Source organism: Pelodiscus sinensis, chromosome 3 (genome assembly GCF_049634645.1).
Source record: "Pelodiscus sinensis isolate JC-2024 chromosome 3, ASM4963464v1, whole genome shotgun sequence".
In the NCBI taxonomy this organism is placed as follows: Eukaryota; Metazoa; Chordata; order Testudines; family Trionychidae; genus Pelodiscus; species Pelodiscus sinensis.
This window is the reverse complement of record NC_134713.1, coordinates 96,518,346-96,541,006: the sequence shown is the minus strand read 5'-3', so window position 1 is coordinate 96,541,006 and position 22,661 is coordinate 96,518,346. Positions and strand designations below refer to the sequence as shown.

The window sequence follows — 22,661 nt, the reverse complement described above, 5'->3', positions numbered from 1 at the left end:
AAAGGATAATTACTTCTCAAGATATTTGCAGTTTTGAAGGGAAGTTTTCAGTTGTTTAAAAATAAGTTATGTGGCATAATTAAATTTTTCTTTAAACCTTTTGTGAAAATGATTGTAACAGTGGTATTATCCATTCAGCACCCTTACCCAAGTTTTCTGAAAGTAGAATTTGTCATTCATTTTCCCTTAATCACTTTGTGGAAAGAAACAGTTGGCAGAGGTCATAGTGTGTGTTGGCGTAATGATGTAATGGTCTATACTATTAATTGGCATGTTCTTGATTTTTTTAATTAAAAGGCATTTTATCACCAGTAACTAATAATGTACAATTAAAAGTGCTGTACTTCAGCTGTTTGTATGACAACTAAATCAAAACTACCAGCACTTCCCTAATTCTGATTTTCTCCTACCTTGAATTCAATTTGCTTTATGACTTATACCCTGCAACCTAATTACCCCAGTTTGGGGACTCAGTGTGTGACTAAGACTCACAATAAGGATTGCACAAAAAGTATTACCAGGAAAAGATTAAAACAATGAGAAATATATTCTTCAATAGCTTATCTACACCTTGTAGTATTGTGCACTACAGGGATGTGAATTCTGAAGCATAACAATTTGTTTCACAGTAACTGACCCATTTAAAGTTTCATAGTGCTCATTACACATACTTTCCATAAGCTCACTTAAGAGTCTGGAATTTTATGCAAATAATTTATAACAATAAAACTGGAAGGGAACTGCACTTGTATGGTATATGAATGAGGGACTTATCAGAGATGTAACTCCTATGCAACATAAAAGGCATTTATGCAAACATGTCATATGTGTATTTTTCCCCAAGAAGGGGTATAATATGCAAGATTGTTTTTTATTAACAATATATAGTTAAAGGGAAAACATGCTTTGTCAGTGTGGGGAAATCGGTAGTATCTTGGGTATAACTTTTCAAGAATTACAGGTGTAAAAAATAGAAAAAAGTATGGTGGAAACACTCCAGCAAACCTTACTCTTTTCTCTATCACACACAAATTTTTGTGGTGGTGGGGTTTTATTGTTTTGTTTTTGGGAGGCGGGGTGGTTCTTGTTCTTTTGATGCACTGGTGGAATTCAGAGCTCAAAAAGAGGTAAAGTTAAAAAGGGCTTGGTCTGAGCAGAGTCTGATCAACACACTCATTACTGAAGGGGATGAAGTATTACAGAAAACATCATCAGAGCATCTTTTTGTAGCACTCTCCTTCAGTTTCTCTGTTTCCCAATGATCCAGTCCCCCCAATTCTTTTGGGAAATGATTACTGTTGGTAGGAAGGAGATCTCTTGGAATAGTTAAATATGCTGAACAGCTCTGAATTCCTGCCAACTGCTTATCAGGTCAGTGTATGTTTGACCATTGGATAGTGGAGACTGATTTTATTAGAATGTATTCCATATATGCTCTTTACTTTAAAACAGTGTGCTGGACTCAAGCTACTACTTGAAAGGAAAACTACATCACATTAGCTGACATTTTGTAAGAGTACTAAGAAATAATGATTGGATGTATAGTTTACTAAATCTGTTTGATTTTCATTTCTAATTAAAATGTTTTGTTTTGTTTTGGGGTTTTTTTTTGTTTGGGTTTTTAAGATATAGCAGACTTAGATTAGTTGTATGTTAGGCAGAGTCTTCATATTGGTTGTGCCTGTGTGTCATGCCAGTAAATCCATGAGAAAAGGGAAAGCACAGGACAGAAATTTTCTGGTTCAGATTGCTCTCCACAAAGCCCTGGAGACCTGGATGATGTACTTGAGCCTTCCAGGGATGAGAGAGGGAAGAAGATTAAAGGGGATAGTAATGGTGTCATCTACTGTATTCTGTAGAGGTAAGAATGGTAAAACGCATTTTGCAGATTTATAGGACTATATTCTGGGGGGGGGGGGGGGTGAGTACAAGTAGCATCTATTACAACCTTTATCTATTTAGTTAAGGGTGGGGTCTTGATCTAACAAAGAACTTAAGCATACACAGTTATGGACATGCTTAACATTGAGCGTATGAGTACCACTGACTTTGAGGATGACTCAAAAAACCATGTTTTTAATGGCTAGCTGGATTGAGGCCTATGATAGTTAATTTTTTTACCTTGTTTTTGCTATATGTGGAACTTTAAATAGTTGCTAGAAATTTAGTTTTGAACTTAGAAATCCAATAGTTGTGACAGAAGACTAACGGTGAACAAAGCTAATTACAAAAACTGTGCTGAAATGTAAATGTTGTTGAAACAGTTTTTGAATATACTTTATCCTGGACAAACTACTGTGTCCAAAATCATGTTATAAGAAATTTAGGTTGGAACTATATATGGCCACTATTTTAAACAGATCTCAATCTGTAGCAAGGATTGGGCATTAGAGTACACACTCTATTTCTTCTCTAGCAAAATTAAGTGTTAGGTTATGTCAACTGAGTGATTCCAACTTTTGATTGTGTATGAATCATACCTGAAAATATATGTATGCAGTGGCTGTCAAAGACTTTGTGATCTTTTAAGTTAAGTGAAGGAAAACAAAATTTCTTATCCAGTAAATCTGCAATTTTTTTTTAATTTAATGAAACCTGTCTGGTATGTAACAACATAACTGTGGGGCAAAGGGGCGGGGGGAGGAGGGAATGTGTATCTGCATAGTTTCATGTGTATTTTTCCCCTATGCTGCAACTAGTTAGAGAATATATCTGCAGTGTGAGATGCTATATTTCTCTTATGAATTTGATTTTTAAAGTGCCTTTCTGTATCAAGCCTGAATTAGAGATTACCCTGCTTAAAGAGCTTTTGCATCACATTACTTAATGATTAAATGGAAAATATGCCTCTGTTCATTGGGAGAAGTTTAGGAATAGAATTATTTTCTCTATAGGAGTTTGCATTGGATTTAGTGTATTGATTGTATCAAAAATGAAAAATAGGTTGGGGAAGGACACCTTTAACAGATCTATAGACATCCAACTCAGATCTTTCAATATCCTCTTTCAGTGTTTTCCTTCTACCTAAGATGTGTTTGTACAGCCCAACACAGCAAGAGGACACAATGTACATTAAACAAACAAAAAAAAACCATGTCTACCTAAAGAGAGGAAGTATACTGGAAACAGATTTTAACCTAAAGATTTTCTATGAGACCACTGTTGATTAAAAATAAACTTCAAATGCAAATAAAAAGTGAGTCAAGACTCAGAATTATGTGTGAAGCAGCTTTTTAAAATCACTATGCATATTTGTTTTAATTTTTGGAGAGAAAACACAGAAATAGCTTTCAATTTAATTTTTCTAAATTCTCTTCTCTCTGGAATTCTCTTGATAGTCTGTGGTTCTGTAAAGATTTTTGAAAATATGTCCTGGATGATGCATTTTGGTTTCCGTGGGGTTGCAATGAATCCTTGGAGATTTTTGATGTCACAAAGTAATGCATTTTGAGATACTTTTAGAGCATAAAGAAGTGAGGTGCCCAGAAATTTTCTCCAAAAAAAAACCCCTTTAAAATGTTTAGTTAAGACTTAAGGGATGTCTACACTATCAAGTTTTGTGAAGGAAACTAATGTCAATATACAGAAATCAACAAAGCAAAGTGTTTGCATTTGCCCCCTCTGTTGACAGATAGTGTTCACATTGGAAGCTTCTCTGTCAACAGCAGGAGCTATGCATTGTGGATATGTATCCCACAATGCATGGCAACATCATCTGTCGCTAAGTGCTGTGGGACCATGGAACAGAGCACAGGGCATCTTGGGACCATTCAAAACTTGCTCAGGGGTTCCAGCATCCTTTCATGCCTTTTTTTCCCACTGACATTTTCTGTTGTGCACTCTGGCATCTGCAGCAAGAATGAATCTTGCACTTCTCTCGCATGCTCTGTTAATTGTCATGAGGACCTCGTGTATGGTGGTGGAGATAATCTTGACAGAGGAAGATGACTCGGAGTTGCCTGACAGTGTGTGAGACATGGACTGCAGCAACCTATCATTGCATTTGAAAGTCACAGAGCAGTTGTACAGGGTGGAGTGGTGCTTTTAGACTCGTGATTGTTGGTGGATTTGCATCATCATGCAGGTGTGCGATGGAGACCAGTGGCTACAGAACTTTTGGATGCGTAAAGCAGCCTTCTTAGAGCTGCATACTGAGCTGGCCACTGACCTGTGACAAAAGAACATCAGAATGAGAGCTGCCCTCTTTGTTGAAAAGCATGTGGCAATTGCTTTGTGGAAGCTTGACAATTCCCGATTGCAACTGGTCTGTTGCAAATCAGTTTGGAGTGGGGAGGTTTGGGGCCGTAATGCTACAAGTATGCAGGGCAATAAATCACATTCTGCTATAGAGGACTGTGATTCTGGGAAATGTTCATGACATATAGGCTGGCTTTGTGGGCTGGGATTTCCTAACTGGAGGCTAGGGCCAATAGATGGCACACATATTCTGATTTTAGCACCAGCTCACCTTGCCACCAAACATATAAACAGGAAGGAGTACTTCTTGATGATAATGCAGGCACTTGTGGATCACCATGTGTGTTTCACAGACATCAAAACGGGATGATCTGGAAAGGTGCATGATGTACAAATCTTCCGGAACACTGGCCTATACAGAAAGCTGCAGATGGAGACTTTCTTTTTAGACCACAAGATTAGAGTGGGGAATGTGGAAATACCCAATGTGATCCTGGGAGACCCAGCTTACCCTTGCAGCCCTGGCTCATGAAACTGTACATGGGGCACTTGGGCTATATCTAGACTGCAAGCCTCTTTCAAAAGAGGCTTTTTCGAAAGATGCTTTCGAAAAAGCCTCTTTCGAAAAAGAGCGTCTAGACTGCAAGCGGAACTTTCGAAAAAGCAAGCCGCTTTTTCGAAAGAAAGCAGCGAGTGAGTCTGGATGCTCTCTTTCTAAAAAGCCCTGTTGGCATTCAAAAGCCCTGTTGGCATTCGAAAAAAGGCGTTCTTCCTCGTGAAATGAGGTTTACCGCCGTCGAAAGAAAAACCACGTTCTTTCGATTTAATTTCAAAAGAACGCAGCTGTAGTCTAGATGCAGGTGAAGTTTTTTCGAAAAAACCCCTGAGTCTGGACACAGCCTTGGACAGCAATGAGAAGTGTTTTAACAACAGGCTGAGGAAGTGCTGGTTGGTGGTTAAATTTGCCTTTGGGACAGGGCTGGGCAAAATATGGCCTGGGGGCCGGATCTGGCTCGCAAAACCACCGAAACTGACTCGTGGACCACCCTGCCAGGACCCTCAGGCACACAGCTACCGTGGGTTTAAAGTGCAATCTGGCGGCTCGTTGCTCTGGAAGGAGGGGGAAGCTTCATGTGATCTCTCCGCCCCAGCCTAATCCTTAGCTCCTAGTAGCCAGAAATAGCTGGCCAATAGGAATTGATCCCAGCCTATCTCTCAGCTCCTATTGTCTGGAACAGCCAGCCAAGAGGAGCAGAGAGATTGGGATGGCGGCAGTGCAAGACTCTCCCCCCTCCAGGAGCTAGAGCCACGTTGAGGGAATAGCCTGCAGCTCTAAGTGATCTGGGGCTACAGCAGGCAGGGAGCCCAGCCTTCCTTGGGAGTGCTGGCCAGGAGATGCTTAGTTAAGCGTCTCCCAGCCAGAGCCTGCCTCCCGCACCCCAATTCTCTCCCCCAGGTCACCATCCAAACCCTTTGCACTCCCCTGCCCCAGGTCACAACTCCCTCCCAGGCTCTTTACCCCTTCCTACACGCCTCCCCCAGGCCAGACTCCTCTCCTGCTCCCAAATACCCTCCCAGACCCTGCACCCCAATCCCCTGACCCAGATCACAACCCCCTCCTTCACCCAAACTCCCTCTCAGACCTCACATTGTCTCCTGTACCTCAATCCCTTACTCCGTGCGCTCTTCTGTTCCCAGCACCCCCTCCACAGAAAAGTGCAGCCCTTGACCACTTTCCAAAATCTTGGAGTGGTCCCTCATAAAAAATTATTGCCCACCCATGGTTTGGGAGATTGAAGGCAACATGGAGGTGTCTCTATGGCATGCTAGACCTCACTGAGAACAATATTCCCATGGTTATCACAGTATGTTGCACTTTCAATACTTTGTGTTAATCTAAGGGAAATTTGTTTGCTCGGCCTTTAAAGCCTACACTTGGGATTGTAATGATTGCTCTGTGACATTTCTGAACAGTAAATAAAAGCATTATACTGTTATATTAGCGTGCCTTTATTCATCAGGAAACTGTGATAGGAAATACAATAAAGCACCCCCAACAGCTGGTAAGGGAGGTGCTGACAAAAATTTCCAATCACAGGTATGTGTATGTCCAGGTATCGTAATCAAAGTTGAGAGGGGGGGTGGAGTGCATGGGAAAATGAAGACTCCAGAGCAGTGTTTCCCAATCAGGGTTCCGTGGAACCCTGGGGTTTTGCAGACCATCATCAGGGGTTCAGCGAGAAATCGTGGAATAAATAAATCAAAAAATTGTTTCTTACAATATAAGCTGACATATATATAACAGCTCTTTACAAATAAATTTTCTTGACAATAATTTAGCAGTAATTTAATTGCGCTCCCTGCTGTCAACTTTTTCTGGCCAAGCAAACATTTTCATAGGTAGGGGTTCCTTGGGATATGAAAAATTATTTTAGGGGTTCCTCCATGGGAAAAAGGTTAGGAATCACTGTTCCAGAGAGTGAAAAGAAATGTTTATAGATGTAGGGGGAGGAGTTGCTGGACACAGAATGTTTAATCTGCTGCAGAGAGGAGGATGAATCCATGTTGGCTCCCTGTGCTGCTTGACTAGACACTTGAGGAGCTCTGTCTGTTCCTCCATCAGCCTGATCATGCATTCTGTGGCCTGCCTGGCAAAGACCTGGTTGTCCTTGTGGTTCCGCAGCTCCCTTTTCAAGCATTGTTTCCAATGTCTGCAGGCAATCAGCAGTTTGCAAACCAAATCCTCCCTGTTTTCTTTAGTGAGCTTCTTTATCAGTTGCAACCTTTCCGACACTGTCCGTGGTGGGGCTGTCAAGGTCTCTGCTAGTCAGCTCAAAGCAGAAAAAGGAGTCTGTTAACATCATCTTACATGGTAACATTTCACTTAGAACCTCCTTTTCCAACATTTCCACTCGCTTTCATGCTGACTCTTCCAAGGAACTCATCTCAGCAAACATTATAATTATGGTGAGTGAGGGAAAGTGGTGGCTGGTGTCTTATCTATACAAAAGAAATTCCACGGAGGTGAGAAAATTCCCTTTTCAGAAGTATATTTCTAATTTTGCCACACTTCTTCACAGGTGAGTAGTAAGCTGGCAGACATCTGCCTGGTCTGGATAAGCAAGTAAATCGGCCACAACTTCTCCAGGCTGTGGCTTTTGCCCTGATCTGTATGTTGCCCACCTGTGTTCCGCTTTGGTTTGTGCACAAATGATTGATTAATAGTATGAGCTAGTGTCCTGCAGTGGGAGAGGAGACAGTATAGATGAAGAAGAAATTGCTGTGGATGAAATTACTAATAAGACATGTACAACAGACAAAAAGAATCAAAGAGCAAATCTAGAGAAAAGAGGTGGAAGTGACCAAAGAGACTCAAGATTAGATGGAGGAAATTGAATAATTGCTTCAGAGAGGCAAGGCCTGACCACTGCCAGCAAATAATGTTGACTCCATGCAATAGAAGGAAAAGTGCAGTGTACAGTTTACCGTTGTGTTGGAAGCAAAAATTACATGAATTAACTGATTATTTTGGCAGAGGCTGTAATAACTCATAGAAAATACTTCTAATCACTGAGTAATTGGAAACATTTTTGGCAGTGTATTTGTTTTATGCTCGTATAGTAGCCTAGTTGTATTGGCTGTCATTAGAAGGCAAACTTTTAACATACAACTTTATGAGCCTTATTGTGTTTATAAGGCTAAAACAAATACGGTGTTTGCTTCATTACTGTTAAAATAATATAAAATGACAACACTAAAGGTGACAGCTGCCACAGTATTGAATAAAATAAATTATCAACATTAAAACTCTGTCAATAATAAGCCACGGTTTTGTTCATACAATAGTTTCTTCTTTGAGTGCTTGCTCATGTCAGTTCCATCCTAGATGTAAGTGTGCCTTCGTGCACAGTTGTTTGAGATGTTTAGTAGCATCTGTAGGGTCAGCTGTGATGTCCTCTTGAATGCCACACTCATGCATCAGTACAACATGTACCACTGGCCCTGTGCTCTCTCAATTCTTCATACCTGTAATGATAACTTGGAGCACCTTTTTTCCCTTGCCTAGCAAGGGCCAGCAGTTATCCTATCTTTGAGCCTTAGGGCCTAATAAAGAGTTTATTGACAATAGTTAGCAAGTATTTGTCAAGTAATGGAGTTAAAAGTTAGTGTCTTAGTGGGAACTGCCCTAGACAGGATATGCCCAGGGCTCTGGGTTTTAAGTCCTATTCTGATAGTAACAGGCCTGTGCCTATTAGTGACCATCATAGCAGCTGCTGGCAGACTCACATGTGAGGGACAAATATTGCATCTGTAAGAACTTTCATCCAAGAACACAGAAGAAGCGCAACATCTTTTGAGGACCCTCCTCATAGAGGCCACTCTCTGCGCAGCCTCAAACCCATTCCAACTGGATTCTCCTCCGGGTACTTCACCCCTAGCACCAGGTTCTTCCTGGAACTGCTCCCTATCACTGCTGCTCAAGAAGAAGTCAAAGAAGTGTCATTCCTGGACACAGAGCAAGAAGGTCCAGAGGACATTGGGTAAAGGACCCAGTTCAGGCCACACACCCATTACAGAGCTCCATGGGGATGCCTTCCCGATGAGGCCTCCTACCTCCAGATCCACCACCTACTCCCAGGAGTAGTTGCAGACCCAGATTCATGGCAGGGCTGATACCTTCCAGGCCCTCTCAACATCCAGAAAGCAAAGGCTTCCACTATTACCAGCATTATGCACATTGCAATAAACAGCAAGGGTCTCCAGATCCAAGATGACATTCTTTGTCTACACACCTCAGATTTCTTGCTTCTCAAACCAGATCTCCCGCAGGATATTCCAGGTTTCCAGCACTGCAATTGTGGTCTTTGCCCTCTCACTGAAGATCACCCAAAAGGAGACATTGTGGACAGATAATTCCTCCCCCATGCTTTATGAAATGGGCATATGGACATAAATATGCATGACTCAAAGATGCTTTGGACAAATTACCTCATGTAACCTATCAATCACTGCTAAGTTTGTATATCTTATTTTGGTGTATGTATCATTCTTGTGTGTAAAGTATGAAATGGTTTATGGTTTTTAAATGTGAAAATGAAAGCCATCAAGGGTGTTTCCCATGCTGTGTCTGGGTAGTCATATGTAAGCAGCCTCTTTTATCCTTTAAGTATTAGCAGTGGTTGGTCTTAAGAAGTCACATGGCCTCCCAAACTGGTAGGGACTGGCCAGGTAATTTCCCATGTAAATGAAAATCTATACAACAATAGGAAGCATAGGAAGTAGAGTCTTTGTCTTTGGCTGGCATGACACTCCCAAGAAAGAGAACCACAGACCCCAGGGAGAAGAGCTGCCCTGGTGTGGAGGCTTAGCTGGAATAAGAACAATTTCAGGGTGAGTTTGTAATGAGTTTGTACTGAGGTTTTAGTGTTAGAATTAGTGAAGCATTTTCTGTTATTTTAAGTTTGTAATCTACTTTGCTCTGCCTCTTCTCACTTAAAACCACTTAAATCCTACTGCTTGTACTTTATTTACTATCGAGCCATGTGTAAATAATTGTTACCTAGAGGAGCAGTGTATACATCTTCCTTCCATTGTTAAAAGGGGGATACCTAAATAATTCATTAGGGATTCTGATCCCATTTGAGGAGTGGTATCCAAGGAAGTTGGACCCAAAGAAGCATTTTCCTTGGACCTGAAGAGTATCAGTGTCTGTACTGCTCCTTTGGGGGGCAGTGATCTCAGCTCTGTGCTTGGCTGGCCCAGCAGGACAGGGTAACAAGACCCCCCAGAGAGCAGGAAGGCGAGTGGCAGTGGCCCTGTCAGCACCCTGAGAAGCACCCCAAGGGGTATTCTGTGACCGCACCCAGTCACAAACATCATGCACCATATCGCCAGCATCACTTTTGCTCCCACCAACCGTCTCCTCAATACAGTCCCTACTCCTAGAACCGTGGTCACCAAACTGTTAATCATGATTGACTGGTTGATTGGTTGGGAGGGCTCAACCAGTCAATCGCGAGGTGTTTGGGCCCCCCCCCATTTCCCTTCGCCCCCAAGAAGAAGCCACCCACCAACACTACCTCCAGCAACAATAGAGGTAGTGCTGGCTTCTTGCAGGGTGGGGTGGCAGTCCCACAGCTGTGCGCCCCTACTGGGATTTCAGGAAGTGTGCAGGCTGCTCCCTTCTCCCCGAAACACCCGGAGTGTTCCTGAAGCCAGGTCTGTGGTGTGTCGGGGACTCCCTTCTCCTGCTGCCTTCCTGCGCATGGGAGGGGGAAGAGGGTAGGAGTCCCAGAAGGAGGTGCGCACCGGGGACTCCCTTCTCTTGCTGCCTTCCTGTGCGAGGGAGCGGGTAGGAGACCCAGGAGCAGGTGCATGCCCGGGACTTCCTTCTCTTGCTGCCTTCCTGCGCAGGGCGGGTGAGGGAGAATGTAGGAGTCCTGGGCACCAGGGAACTCCCTGTCACCTGCCCCAGCACCCACTGGCAGCCTGCCACCTGCCCCGGCAGCCTGCCACCTGCCCCAGCACCCTGTCCCCTCCCCCAGCACCCTGTCGCCTGACCCAGCACCTTTGCACCTGCCCCATCACCCTGTCTACTAGCCCCATCAGCACTCTATCCCCTGTCCACTAGCCCCATCAGCACTCACCAGCACCCTGGTCCCTGCCTCAGCACCCTGCCACCTGCACCAGCACCGTACTCCAGCACCCTGTCCCCTGCCCTCACCAGCACAGTTAGGGCCACATTAGTGAAGCTTAGGGGGGAGGAGCGCTGGAGGGGTTGTTTTTTTGCATCTCACTTGTGTGGCCCCAACTTATTATTCTGTGGGCTAGTGACCCCTGACTCAAAACAAGTTCCCTGCCCTTCTCATTAATAAAGACAATGCTGAAACTTTTTGTGGTGACAAAATATCTTATTTAAAAATGAAGCCTGTCCAACAAGCCCCCAATTGGGGCCAAGCCCCCATCTGGTCGCAGCATTATGCCTGTACCCCCACCCCAACTCCAAACCTGAGCCTATCATACACTGAAACCCCCTGTCCTGAGCCATTGTGAGACATTCCCAAACTCCTGCACCCCTCCATTCTCAGTCTTTTGCCACAACACTCCTGCACCATCCATACACTGTAAACCTGTATCCTGAGCCCACCATACTCCCAGCCTCCCTGCCCTGAGCCCTTCACACATCCCAACCCAAACTCCTGCACCCTCACATCCACAAGCTTGTGGCTTGCTCAGCACCCCAACCCTCCACCTGACCCAAACACTCCCCAGTCTGGAGCTTCCTCCCCAAGCCAGCATCCCCTTCTCCACATCCTCCTGCATCCAAATTCGCTCCCAGAACTTGCACCTCTCACCCCTACCCACACCCAAATCCCTCATTCCCACCCCAGAGCCCACACCTCCTGTCTCAACCCAGTGAGGGTATGGCTAGACTACAAGAGTTTTTTTGGAATACTAGAGGTATCCTGGAAAAACTCTTCCACATCCAGGGACGTGTTTGTTCTTACGCTTTTTTTAGTGGAAGAGCAAACACGCTCTTTTGGCAACTCCTGTATTCCTCATTCTACTAGGAATAAGAGGGCTTCCGAAAGAAGGGGTTTTTCTGACATTTGGCCCAGTCTAAATGCGCCAAATGTTGGAAAAACCTCTTCCGACAGAAGGATTAAAAAAAAAAGTGGCAGTGTAGCTGTACCCTGAGAGTGTATAAGGGCTGGGGGGATAGCAAGTGACAGAGAGGAGGGCCGTGTCCAGACTCAGGGGTTTTTTCGGGAAAAGTAGCCTTTTCCCGAAAAAACTTCCCCTGCGTCCAGACTCAAGCCGCGTTCTTTCGAAATTATTTCGAAAGAACGCGGCTTTTCTTTCGATGGCGGTAAACCTCATTTCACGAGGAAGAACGCCTTCCTTCGAAAGTTCCTCTTTCGAAAGAAGGTGTTCTTCAATGTAAAGAGGCCGTCTTTGAAAGAGCGCATCCAGACTCGCTGGGTGCTCTCTTTCGAAAAAGCGGATTTCTCTTTCGAAAGATCCGCCTGCAGTCTAGACGCGATCTTTCAAAAGAAGCCTGCAGTCTAGACATAGCCGAGGAGAATAGAGAGTGCGGGGCTTCACAGAAAGGGTGGGGTCTTGGGGAAAGGATGGGGTAGATTGTGGCTTGCTCTGACATTTAAAAAGTGAAATTGGGTGTAAAAATGTTGGAGACCACTGTCCTACAACATGGGAAAGGTCTCTGAAATGGTACCAGTACTGATTCATCTGAAATGGTACCAATACTCCTCAGTACTGATTTATCTACTCAAGATACTGGTCACCCTCACTGACAGTTAGCCATCAGATGCCAGATTTAATGGCCCCATTGTGGTCACAGGAAGGAGATTCTCCAGCATGGAATGGGAGTTCAGCTCTTCACCAAGTCAGCACTAGCATGACTGGGCAGCTGAGTCTTTCTCAGCCTCCATGATGCCATCTTGATAGCAGAACTGATGTTATTGGTGTTTCTTGTTTTCCCTCTTTAGTAGATTTGTCTTTATATGGACCTGTAATTATATCAAAAAAGTATCAATACAAACATTTCCTTTTACTATATCAAGCTTTTCCTTCCACTCTTCTATGTGCTGTGCCTCTTCAGCCATAACCTTGACTAAGCATCTGATTCACGATATTTCAAAACCAACTGAGTTCTACTGTATTAAAATTTCTTGGATTAATCAACCTAGATTTTATTTTAACAAATTTATTCTTAAATCAGAAAAGCATTAACTATATACATATATACTGTTACATTATTTTTATTTTTAAAACTTTACACCAAAAAGCTTTGTTTTGAAAGGATTTTTCGAAATAAAATTTCACCTTGTCTTGGACTTCTAAGCTAAGATTCAGTCAGTTAGTTTTCTTTACAGCAAATTTACAATAAATTCATTAAAATAAGGGAGTAAAATCTTTCAGAATCCCAGTTTGGGCCCTGCTCTCCTCTTCAGGCAGTGCAGCGATGTGCTACCCTCTATTCAGGCTGGATTCTGCAAACACTTGCGAACTGAAAAAGTTTACTAATCTTTGTAAGGTTGTGAAGTATCAAGCCCTAAGAGGGTTGCCTTAGTATCTGACAAGTAATATATACTTTCCTTTAAGGGGCACTGAGATTAAAAAAAGGAAGTAATTAAAATTTCATATTTATTATAAAAATATCTTAAATTACTAAAATTGAAAGAATTTCTTTTCATTGCATGTTTTTTACAGTTCTCTCATCTTGGAAAATTAAAATTTCATTTGAATTCATATAACTTTCAGATTCTGAAACTAGCACAATGCTGGTGTGTTTTACTTGAAAAAAATAGCATTAGAAAGTTTAAATTGGAGACATTTTAGCTGGTCTTGAGTTTTGCACAATTTTTTTAAACCATAAACTGTCAAAATTAACTGTATAGCACCCTTTTAAATCCTATGTATTCTTTACGTGGATTCTGTATGTAATAGGGATTACATTTTACTCTTGATACCCGAAGGCCTTGCTCTGGTAAAACACATAAACACACGAATGACTTTGCTGTAATGACTTTGCTCCCATTGACTCAGAGACTTCTCACTTGCATAAGTGTTTGGGTAAACCTTGTGTGGGCTAGAGTTTACTTATCTACACTTTTCTAGCACCTAAAAACTCTATTTCACACAAAAGCACCCGGAGACCAAGAATTCAGTTACTAAGCATTTTCAGCAAGGATTCTACAGGGTCAACCTCCCCTCATTCAAATCCAAAAAGAACAAAAGGAATGAGCTTAATACTTAAGTTCCAACTTGATAAAATCTTATAATAATTTTATCAAGAAAAACTTAATTTCTGCAACATAACATAGCTATTTTATAATCCACATAATATTCACAGTGATACATAAATATTCATAAAGAAATTAAATCTAAACAGGTTAATTCCCACAGAAACACCATGAGAAGAAATTCTGATTTCCCAAAAGCTTAGGTTGAGTTCATCTGAGTCTCAGTTACAGTCTTTGTTCTCTGAAATCTGTTCAAAATCAACATCATTCTTCCACTTGCTTGTAGAAATCTTCCGATGGAATTAATGCAGATACTTCTTTCTTCTCTACTGAAATCACTCAGCTAATTAATAAACCAACCACTCAGTTTAAATATATAGAAAAAAACGGTCATAAGAAAACTACAAACTGAGAATAGCAATATATAAGCAATCTTTTCCCCCATTTAAATAAGAGAAAGGTTGGTGGATCATATTAGTTGAGACAGTTTAACTAAAACAGATTGGCTGAAATCAAACTTTCCAAGTATACAATAAAAATTAGTTTTCCCTCCCAATTTCCCCTTTCTGTATTTAATCCTATCAGGATTTCCCTGTTGGAGGGTTAGCAGTATAACCTGCTGCAAAATGCTTCAACATTAGGGAGAAACAGCCTGTTTTCTGCTCCTCTGGCTTAACTTCTTCCAGCCCACATATGGCAAACGGCCTTTTGCAGAGCAGCTGCCCTGACTTCTTACCTTCATGGAATCTCAGTCAAGCTACAGAGAATCTGTTAAGCATGCCCCAAATTGTCACACCTAACTAAGAAATTTCTGAGTGTTGAGTACTAATTATGCATCTGCCTAGCAACAATGACCCAGACACAACTCACCTTAAATTTGTCAGATCAGAGTCTAACAAATTGTAACTCCTTGAGCTTGCACCTTTTAATTACATATATCAATATCTTCCAGTGGTTAAACATTTACGAGTAAATCTCTTATGACTATGACTAACACCACTGGCTTACCAGGAGTATAGTGCGGGTAGAGGTTGTGGAAGGTTTCCCAAAGATCTATGCATCTGAATCTTAACCAGAAAAATCCCCATTACTCAGAGTGTTGGCTCCTTGTTATGCTAAACTGAGTTGGGTTTTGTGATTGGAGACTAGAGTGAGACCTTAGAACTCATTTTTATTTAAAACCTAAACTAGGATATGAGCCCTCCTCTCTCATGGCAAAAAGCTGGTGAGCTTAACTCTATGATATTTGGCCTCCCTCTGCTCCATCTTCTTGAGGGGAAAAAAAGAAAGATGAAATATCTTGAGCAAAGCTATAGCATTTTGTATTTTCATGATGTCTCTATCTTTTAAAGATGTTTTCTTAGGTGTTATACAGTAAAAGAAACCAATAACAAAAAGATAAAACCATAGATGATAAAAGGATTTTCTTGAGCTTAGCCAATGTAATAATTTCAAAAGGAACAAATTTACAAGTACCACTTTTTCAAATGCACCGAATAAAAAGTGAATAAAATAAACAGCAAGATGTGTTGTGGTAGGAAGTCAGATGATGAAAGGGAAATACTGAATAGACATACTTATTCTTTCAGATAAAATGAAGTAATTCCTTTGAGAGGTTTTGTGATCATTTCTGACTGAAAACTTTGTATGCGCTACTCAGAAATACAATGAAAAAAAGGCAGTGTAGCCTACATAATAGTATCTGTTATGAGCATGAAGTGGCATGTGGACATTGCTTATGCTATTGCTCCGAATCATTTGAATGAAAATATTGGATTAGCTAACCTTGTGTCCTGTCTATTAGTTAGATAAACCCTCCAACTGTTCCTGACTGAAGGTTGTGTAGTTGCAACTGAAAGATGCTGCTGCTTTTCATTAAAGTTTTGTGATAAATGTCCTGCTAGCATAATGTTTTTAAAATAAAGTGGTTTATTAGATAGAACAGATAACAAGCAAAAATTCACAGCTTTGTCTTTTCACAGGGAGTTTCAGCCCAGTAGGAAGTCCTCTTAGCCGAACACCATCAGTCAGACTACAGACGGTAAGGAATTCTATTTATGCATTTTTTAAAAATTGATGTTAAACTATAAAATGGCATTCTTCACAAGTGGCTTTGTAGAATAGCTTTCTAACCTCCTTTTATTCACAAAAGAAGTATCTTCAAGGAAGCTTTCCTGGCTGTGTGGGCTTTTACCTCATGTAGTTGACATAGAGGTCTGAATTTTTTTTAAAGGTAAAATATAGTCCTTTCTCTCTCACTTGCTGTGTGTGTGTGTCTCTCTCTTTCTTGTTGTTTAGAAATTAATATGCCAGAATCACACTCCTGTATTTTTTATATTTAGCAGAAACACAGGCTATGCTAAAGAGGGAGAAATGTGGTTGTAAATTAAAATTGGCCATTGGATCAAATTGCAGTTGTTTTTTTACTCTTAGTTCACCTACATCTTATTTCGAGCATTGATTGTACCAATTTCCTTATGGTAACCAAAGTGAAATCATAAATATCTTCTATGTATTTCTTTTATTGTTCATATAGGAATCAGTTAGTGATGATGTATGCTCCATCCTGATAATTCGCCCCCAACCCAAAAGAGTCCTTAAATTCTGTAAACTTAGTTAACGTCAACCATACAATCAAAAAAGTACATATTTTTAAAAATACCAGGGAGGGTAGAAGAGGTAATGTTCTGAACGCTTTGTGTGTGGCCCCCTGACAAAATGGGTATTTTGCTCTGTGACTGTAACCCCCTTATGTCTGCAGTTGAAATGTCCTGCCCTCATGTGTTATGGTAATTGCCTGCCAGTTGCTGGCCCCCAGATGGTTCACCAGAAAGAAACATAAATTAGGTTGTTCCCTTAATTCTCGGAACCTGTTCCACCATTTTGTTTTTGTCTCATTCAGACCTTCATTCACAAAATCTTTTAATGCTGTCTTGTATAAGGCTGATATGATAAATAAGACTTGTCTTGAAAAGCAGTGCTGAAAATATATTTTTACACTCATCTTTTTTTCTATTGGCAAAGTGACTATTGTAGTTGGACTATTTTATATGTATTTAATTCTAGCTATCAGCCAATTATTAGGAAAATATGAATTATCAATATGTATGTCAGTGCTTTTTTTGCTATAACAACCCTTTAGAGTATCTATAATGTTCACTTGGTATGGGAAAGGATTTATAAATAAATTAGCAGCATTCTGTTAAACTTGGGGGAATTGAGTATATTTTCATTAACCCTTTTTCTAGTGGTGCTATAAATAAAGATGTAATATCATGGAAGTTATATCCTTTTAAAAAAGAAAGTAAATGTTGCCAATTAAAGACAAAACAGATCAAAATAGTTTTGCTGTGTGTTTGATTAATCTTAGGAGTTGGACTCTTTCACATACTTCTGAATTCATTTTGTCTTGCTTTCTTTATCCCTGTAGGCTTTGCTGAGGCAGCTGTGTTTGCATTTCTGTTTTCTGTTTGTACATTGTAGGATTCAATAAAGTGCAGCCTGGCACAGGTTTTTTTTCTCTAGGCAGATTATGGATTCTCATGCTCATTAAATGCTGAAGGACTATAATCAGATAAGGATCATATTCATCTGAAACCCAAGGAAGTAACATTTACAGTGGTTTCAGGATATTAAATTTATTAATTAACACTAAAGTCCACTACACTATTTAAGATGTTACTGCTTTTTCTGAACATATAGGATTTTATTGTAACTATTAATACTTTCCCTTGTTTTTTCTCTTTGTGTATATATGGAATGAATACATTAAGATTCAATATTAACCGTTAATTTAAGAGTGCTTTCCATTTTGAAGGCATTAACCTAACTTGGATGATATTTTTCATATTCTCATATTTCATTTTGAGAATCATCAGTCATTTTGAATTATGGTCCTCTCCTTGAAAGCACTTACAACCCCTTCCAGGTTGGCATCATCCAAAAACTTTGTAAGTGTACAGTGTGTGTCATTGTCTAAATCATTGGTGAAGATATTGGTGAATATCTCATTGGTGAACACAACCGGACTGTAGAACCCCACTTGTGATGGCCTTCGAGTATGACTGAACCATTGATAAGTACTCTCTGAGAACCAGCCATGCACACACCTTATAGTAGTGCCATCTATGTTGAATTTCTCTAATTTGTTTATGAGAAGGTCATGCAAGACAATATAAAAAGCTAAGATAAAGGCAAGGACACTGCAGGTCCAGGAGAACGTGCAGGAGCAAGCCACTAAACCATTAATGGTTGCAATTGTTCCTGTGGCACTGGCATTTTCCTTGTCCTTGCCAGACAAAGCTATAATGGGGCCCCCTTCACCAGTACCCCAGGATAATTCTAAGGTGCACCAGGAGCTGTTCAAGAGGATAGCTGCCAACCTAGGCTTCCAGATTGAGGAGTTAGAGGAAACTTCAAACTCCCATTTTGATGTCCTCTGCTCCACAGCACCAGGGTGATATTGCCCCTCTGTGAAGGAATCTCTAAAATCACTACTGCCCTGTGGCAGGTTCCCTCTTCTGTGCCTCCTATCTCCGAGAGAGTGGAGCACAAATACTTTGTGCCATCCAAAGGCCAGGAGTACTTGTACACCTGCACGGTCCCTATTCCCTAATGGTTAGAGGCAGTTAACCACAGAGAGAGAACCGGTCAACCCAGAGCTATCCCTAAGAGCAAAGGCTCGAGGAGGGGAGATTTGTTTGGACCTAAAGTTTATTTGGCCTCTAGCCTCCAACTGAGGGCAGCCAACCATCAGCCTCTCCTAGGACACTGTAATTTTAATGTCAGACCATGGTCAAGTTTGAAAACTGCTTTCCTGAGATTTTGATGAAGGAGCTCCAGATGATCCTGGATGGGGGCACAGATGTGGCCAGAGCAACCCTCCAGGTGGCATCGGAGGCTGCAAACACCACTGTCCGATTCATGGCTTCATCCATCACACCGTGCCAGGCTTCTTTGCTACTCCTCTCTGGTCTGTCCACAGAGGTTCAGCAGTCAATGCAAGACCTCCCACTTGATGGGCAAATCCTTTTAGCAGAACAGAGAGACAATAAGCTCCTTAAGGACTCCCACATGACCTTGAAAACATTGGACCTGTAAGTTCCCAGCCCTGCCTACAAGCAGTTTAAGCTGTAACAGTTTAAGGGTCAGGTGAGCCACTTTCACTAGGAGCTTCCCCATAAGAAATCTTGGGGTTGTAATTAGTGTCTTAGCCTTCAGCCCCCATCTGCATCCAAGCGAGACTCGACCCACAGCAAACAGGCATGCAAACACCCATTTTGAGGGGTTGCTTGAGGGTGGCTTACCAGACTGTTCCCTGGACCCTTCCTTCATTTGTCAACCACCTTTCTCTCTTCCTGGGCATTTATAACATCAGGCTGATGGCACAGGGTTACACCCTTTAGCTGCTTTCTTACCCTTCTTACCAGCCCACCTCCCTATCCCTCTTCAAGGACCCTTCTCACAATGGTCTCTCCACACAGGAGGCAAAGGGATTACCGCAGTTAGGTGCTGAGGAGGTAGTTTCTCTAGAGTATAGGAACAAGGGATTCTATTCCCATTACTTTTTAATTCTCAAGGGCAGGCTGCGGCCCATTCTGGAATTGTAAAACTTGAACACTCACTTAGAGGAACTAAAGTTCCAGTTGGTCTCCCTGGCCTTCATCACTTACTCCTCGGACCCAAGAGACTGAAATAGTGCCCTCAATCTGAAAGATGTGTACTCCCACATTTCTATGTTCGAGGGTCTGAGACACTTCCTCTGTTTTACAGTTTGTCCTATCCACTATCAATTTCCAGTCCTCCCATTTGGCCTAGCAACAGCACCGCTGGTATTCACCAAGTGTATGTTGGTGGTTGCTGCTTACCTCAGACATTGTGGTATCCAGATCTATCCAAACCTCAATGACTGGCTTGTCACAAGGCAGCTCTAGGCCCTGAGGGATGTCACAGTGCTGCTGGCTACATTGCCTTGTTGGTGAACAACAAACAAATCCAGTACAGAGGATAGAATTCATCAGGGCGGTGCTTGACTCAACCTCTGTCAGAGCTTACCTACTGCAGGAACGTTTCAGGGCATTAGTGGACCTCATCGCAGTAGTTTCCACATTTCTCCTGACCATGGCCAGGATTTGTCTATGCCTCCTAGGTCATATGGCACTGTGCATATATGTCATGCACCACGCCAGGCTCCAGATGCGACCCCTGTAGCAATGGTTGACTACAGTTTACTCCTAGTCCAGGCACCACTTGGAGAACGTCATTACCATATTCGTGGTGATACTTACCTCACAATAATGTTGAACCTATCCTGGAATGTCCTAGAAGAAGTGCCTTTTGACAGCACTCCTCACTCAGTCGAGTTGGTCTTTTATGCCTCACACCTTACTTGTTGTTGCAGGATCACAGTTATCTCTCTAACCCCAACTTCATATCCCTCCACCTCATGACATGGATATGGCATAGCTGAACCCCAAGGGACAAACCAATTCAGAAGCAGTCCAGCAGGTCCTTCTCAGGAATAGAAATCCCTCGACTAGACTGACTTACCTGCCAAAGTGGGCGAGGGTCTCCTACTGTGCAGGTGAATGGGATATATCCCCTTCACATTTTTTGTTTCAATCGATTTTGGATTACAAGTTTCATCTGAAGAACCAAGGCTTGGCACACTCTTCTGTCAGAGTCCATCTGGTGGCCATTTCTGCCTTTCATCCGCCGAACCAGGGTCAGATGGAGTTCTCACGTTACATGACAGTCGGGTTTCTAAGAGGGTTTGAGAGGCTTTTCCCACAGGTGCAGCTCAATCCCTCAGTGGGATTTTAACATAGTTTGGCCAGGCTCACCTGCCTGCACTTTGAGCTTTTGTCTTTATGCTCCTTGTCCTACCTATCAGGGAAAGTAGCTTTCTTGGTGGTGGTGACATCAGTGAGATGAGTATTCAAGTTGTGAGCCTTGACCTCAGAGCCACGGTACATGGCCTTCTATAAGGGCACGGTTCAACTCTGGCTCCACCCAGCCTTTCTTTCCAAAGTGGTAAATATTTCAGCATGAGCCAGGACATCTTCTTTCCAGTCAGTTACCCTAAACACCATGGGAAACAAAGAATGGCCCTGACTTTCTACCAAGACAGGACAAAGCCTTTTCATAAGTCAACCCAGTTTTTCATCTCTATGGCTCCTACGATGAAAGGACTTCTAGGGTCAATTCAGAAGATTTCAAACTGGATCATCTTTTGCATTCAGACTTGTTATGAGTTGGCGGCAGTCCCTACTCCACTACCATCGGAGCCCACTCTACCATAATGCAGGCACCTCAGCAGCCTTTCTGGTGCATATCATAATCCAGGACATTGGTCAAGCTATGACGGGCTCCTGGGTACATATATTCATTGCCCAATATGCCATCGCTCAGCAGGCCAGAGAGAACCCTGGGTTCAGCAGAGGTATGTTGCAATCTGGGTCTGTGAACTCCTACCCACTTCCATTGGTACTGCTTGGAATCACCTAAGTTGAATGAACACAGCCAAGTACTCGAAGAAGAAAAGATGGTTTCCTGTTTCCATAACTATACAAGATGTGTTGCTGATGTCCATTCCACAACCCACCCTCTTCCACTATTGTCATATTTCCAGCAAAAAGGAGCATGGCATTTTTTGATAGCCTCTGAACACAACTATCCTGCACTCCAAAAACAGCATTGTCATGGAAGCTGAATTCAACATGATTGAATTGTTTTCACTTTGCAATAAAGGGGAGCTCTAATAGTATGTTTAATCATGCTAGAGCCACATCTGCCCAAAGCTTCAGGACAGTTTTGAAAAAAATATTTTATTGACATAGTGAAAAGGAGTCATGTTTTAAAAGTATCGAAGAAGCCAGCTATATCTCAATTATATTATAGTGAAGTGTATATGGGAGATTAAGTGTACTGGGAAAATTACTTATTCACCACAGCAGATCCAAACCTTCTACCTTAACAATCCCTGTGTTTCAAGAGTGCAGCTGTAGTCATAAATCTGTTTGAACTCTCAATCTGCCAGCTCTTGAGTAGGGTCTGTACATATAGGCTACGTCTACACTGGCCCCTTTTCCGGAAGGGGCATGTTAATTTCAGCTATCGTAGTAGGGAAATCCGCGGGGGATTTAAATCCCCCGCGGCATTTAAATAAAAATGTCCGCCGCTTTTTTCCGGCTTTTAGAAAAGCCGGAAAAGAGCGTCTACACTGGCCCCGATCCTCCGGAAAAAGCGCCCTTTTCCGGAGGCTCTTATTCCTACCTCAAAGGAATAAGAGCCTCCGGAAAAGGGCGCTTTTTCCGGAGGATCGGGGCCAGTGTAGACGCTCTTTTCCGGCTTTTCTAAAAGCCGGAAAAAAGCGGCGGACATTTTTATTTAAATGCCGCGGGGGATATTTAAATCCCCCGCGGATTTCCCTACTACGATAGCTGAAATTAACATGCCCCTTCCGGAAAAGGGGCCAGTGTAGACGTAGCCATACTGTCACTTATACTATTTAAAACCGTACCCCACTTACTCCTTCAAGTGGAAACTCTTCTTGGATTCATGTTGAAATAAATGTTTAGTACAACATCTGAGTCTATTCTGTGGGGTGGCGCATGGCTTTAACAGCTCCCCTCACTTTAAGAACTTAATGAGACCCACTTTAGAACACGAATGAATTATGAGAAAGACATAATCATT

The 22,661-nt window shown here is 42.1% G+C and overlaps 1 protein-coding gene across 6 annotated transcripts in view; it reads left to right on the top strand.

Annotated features, from left to right (window-relative positions):
• Positions 1 to 22,661, top strand: part of AHI1 (Abelson helper integration site 1) — a 178,368-nt gene that overhangs the window by 130,720 nt on the left and 24,987 nt on the right. For all 6 annotated transcript variants that reach the window (XM_075924228.1, XM_075924227.1, XM_075924231.1 and 3 more), the window contains exon 20: positions 15,947 to 16,005. In XM_075924228.1, coding sequence (XP_075780343.1) covers positions 15,947 to 16,005 — 59 coding nt within the window. The remainder of the gene's footprint in view (positions 1 to 15,946; positions 16,006 to 22,661) is intronic.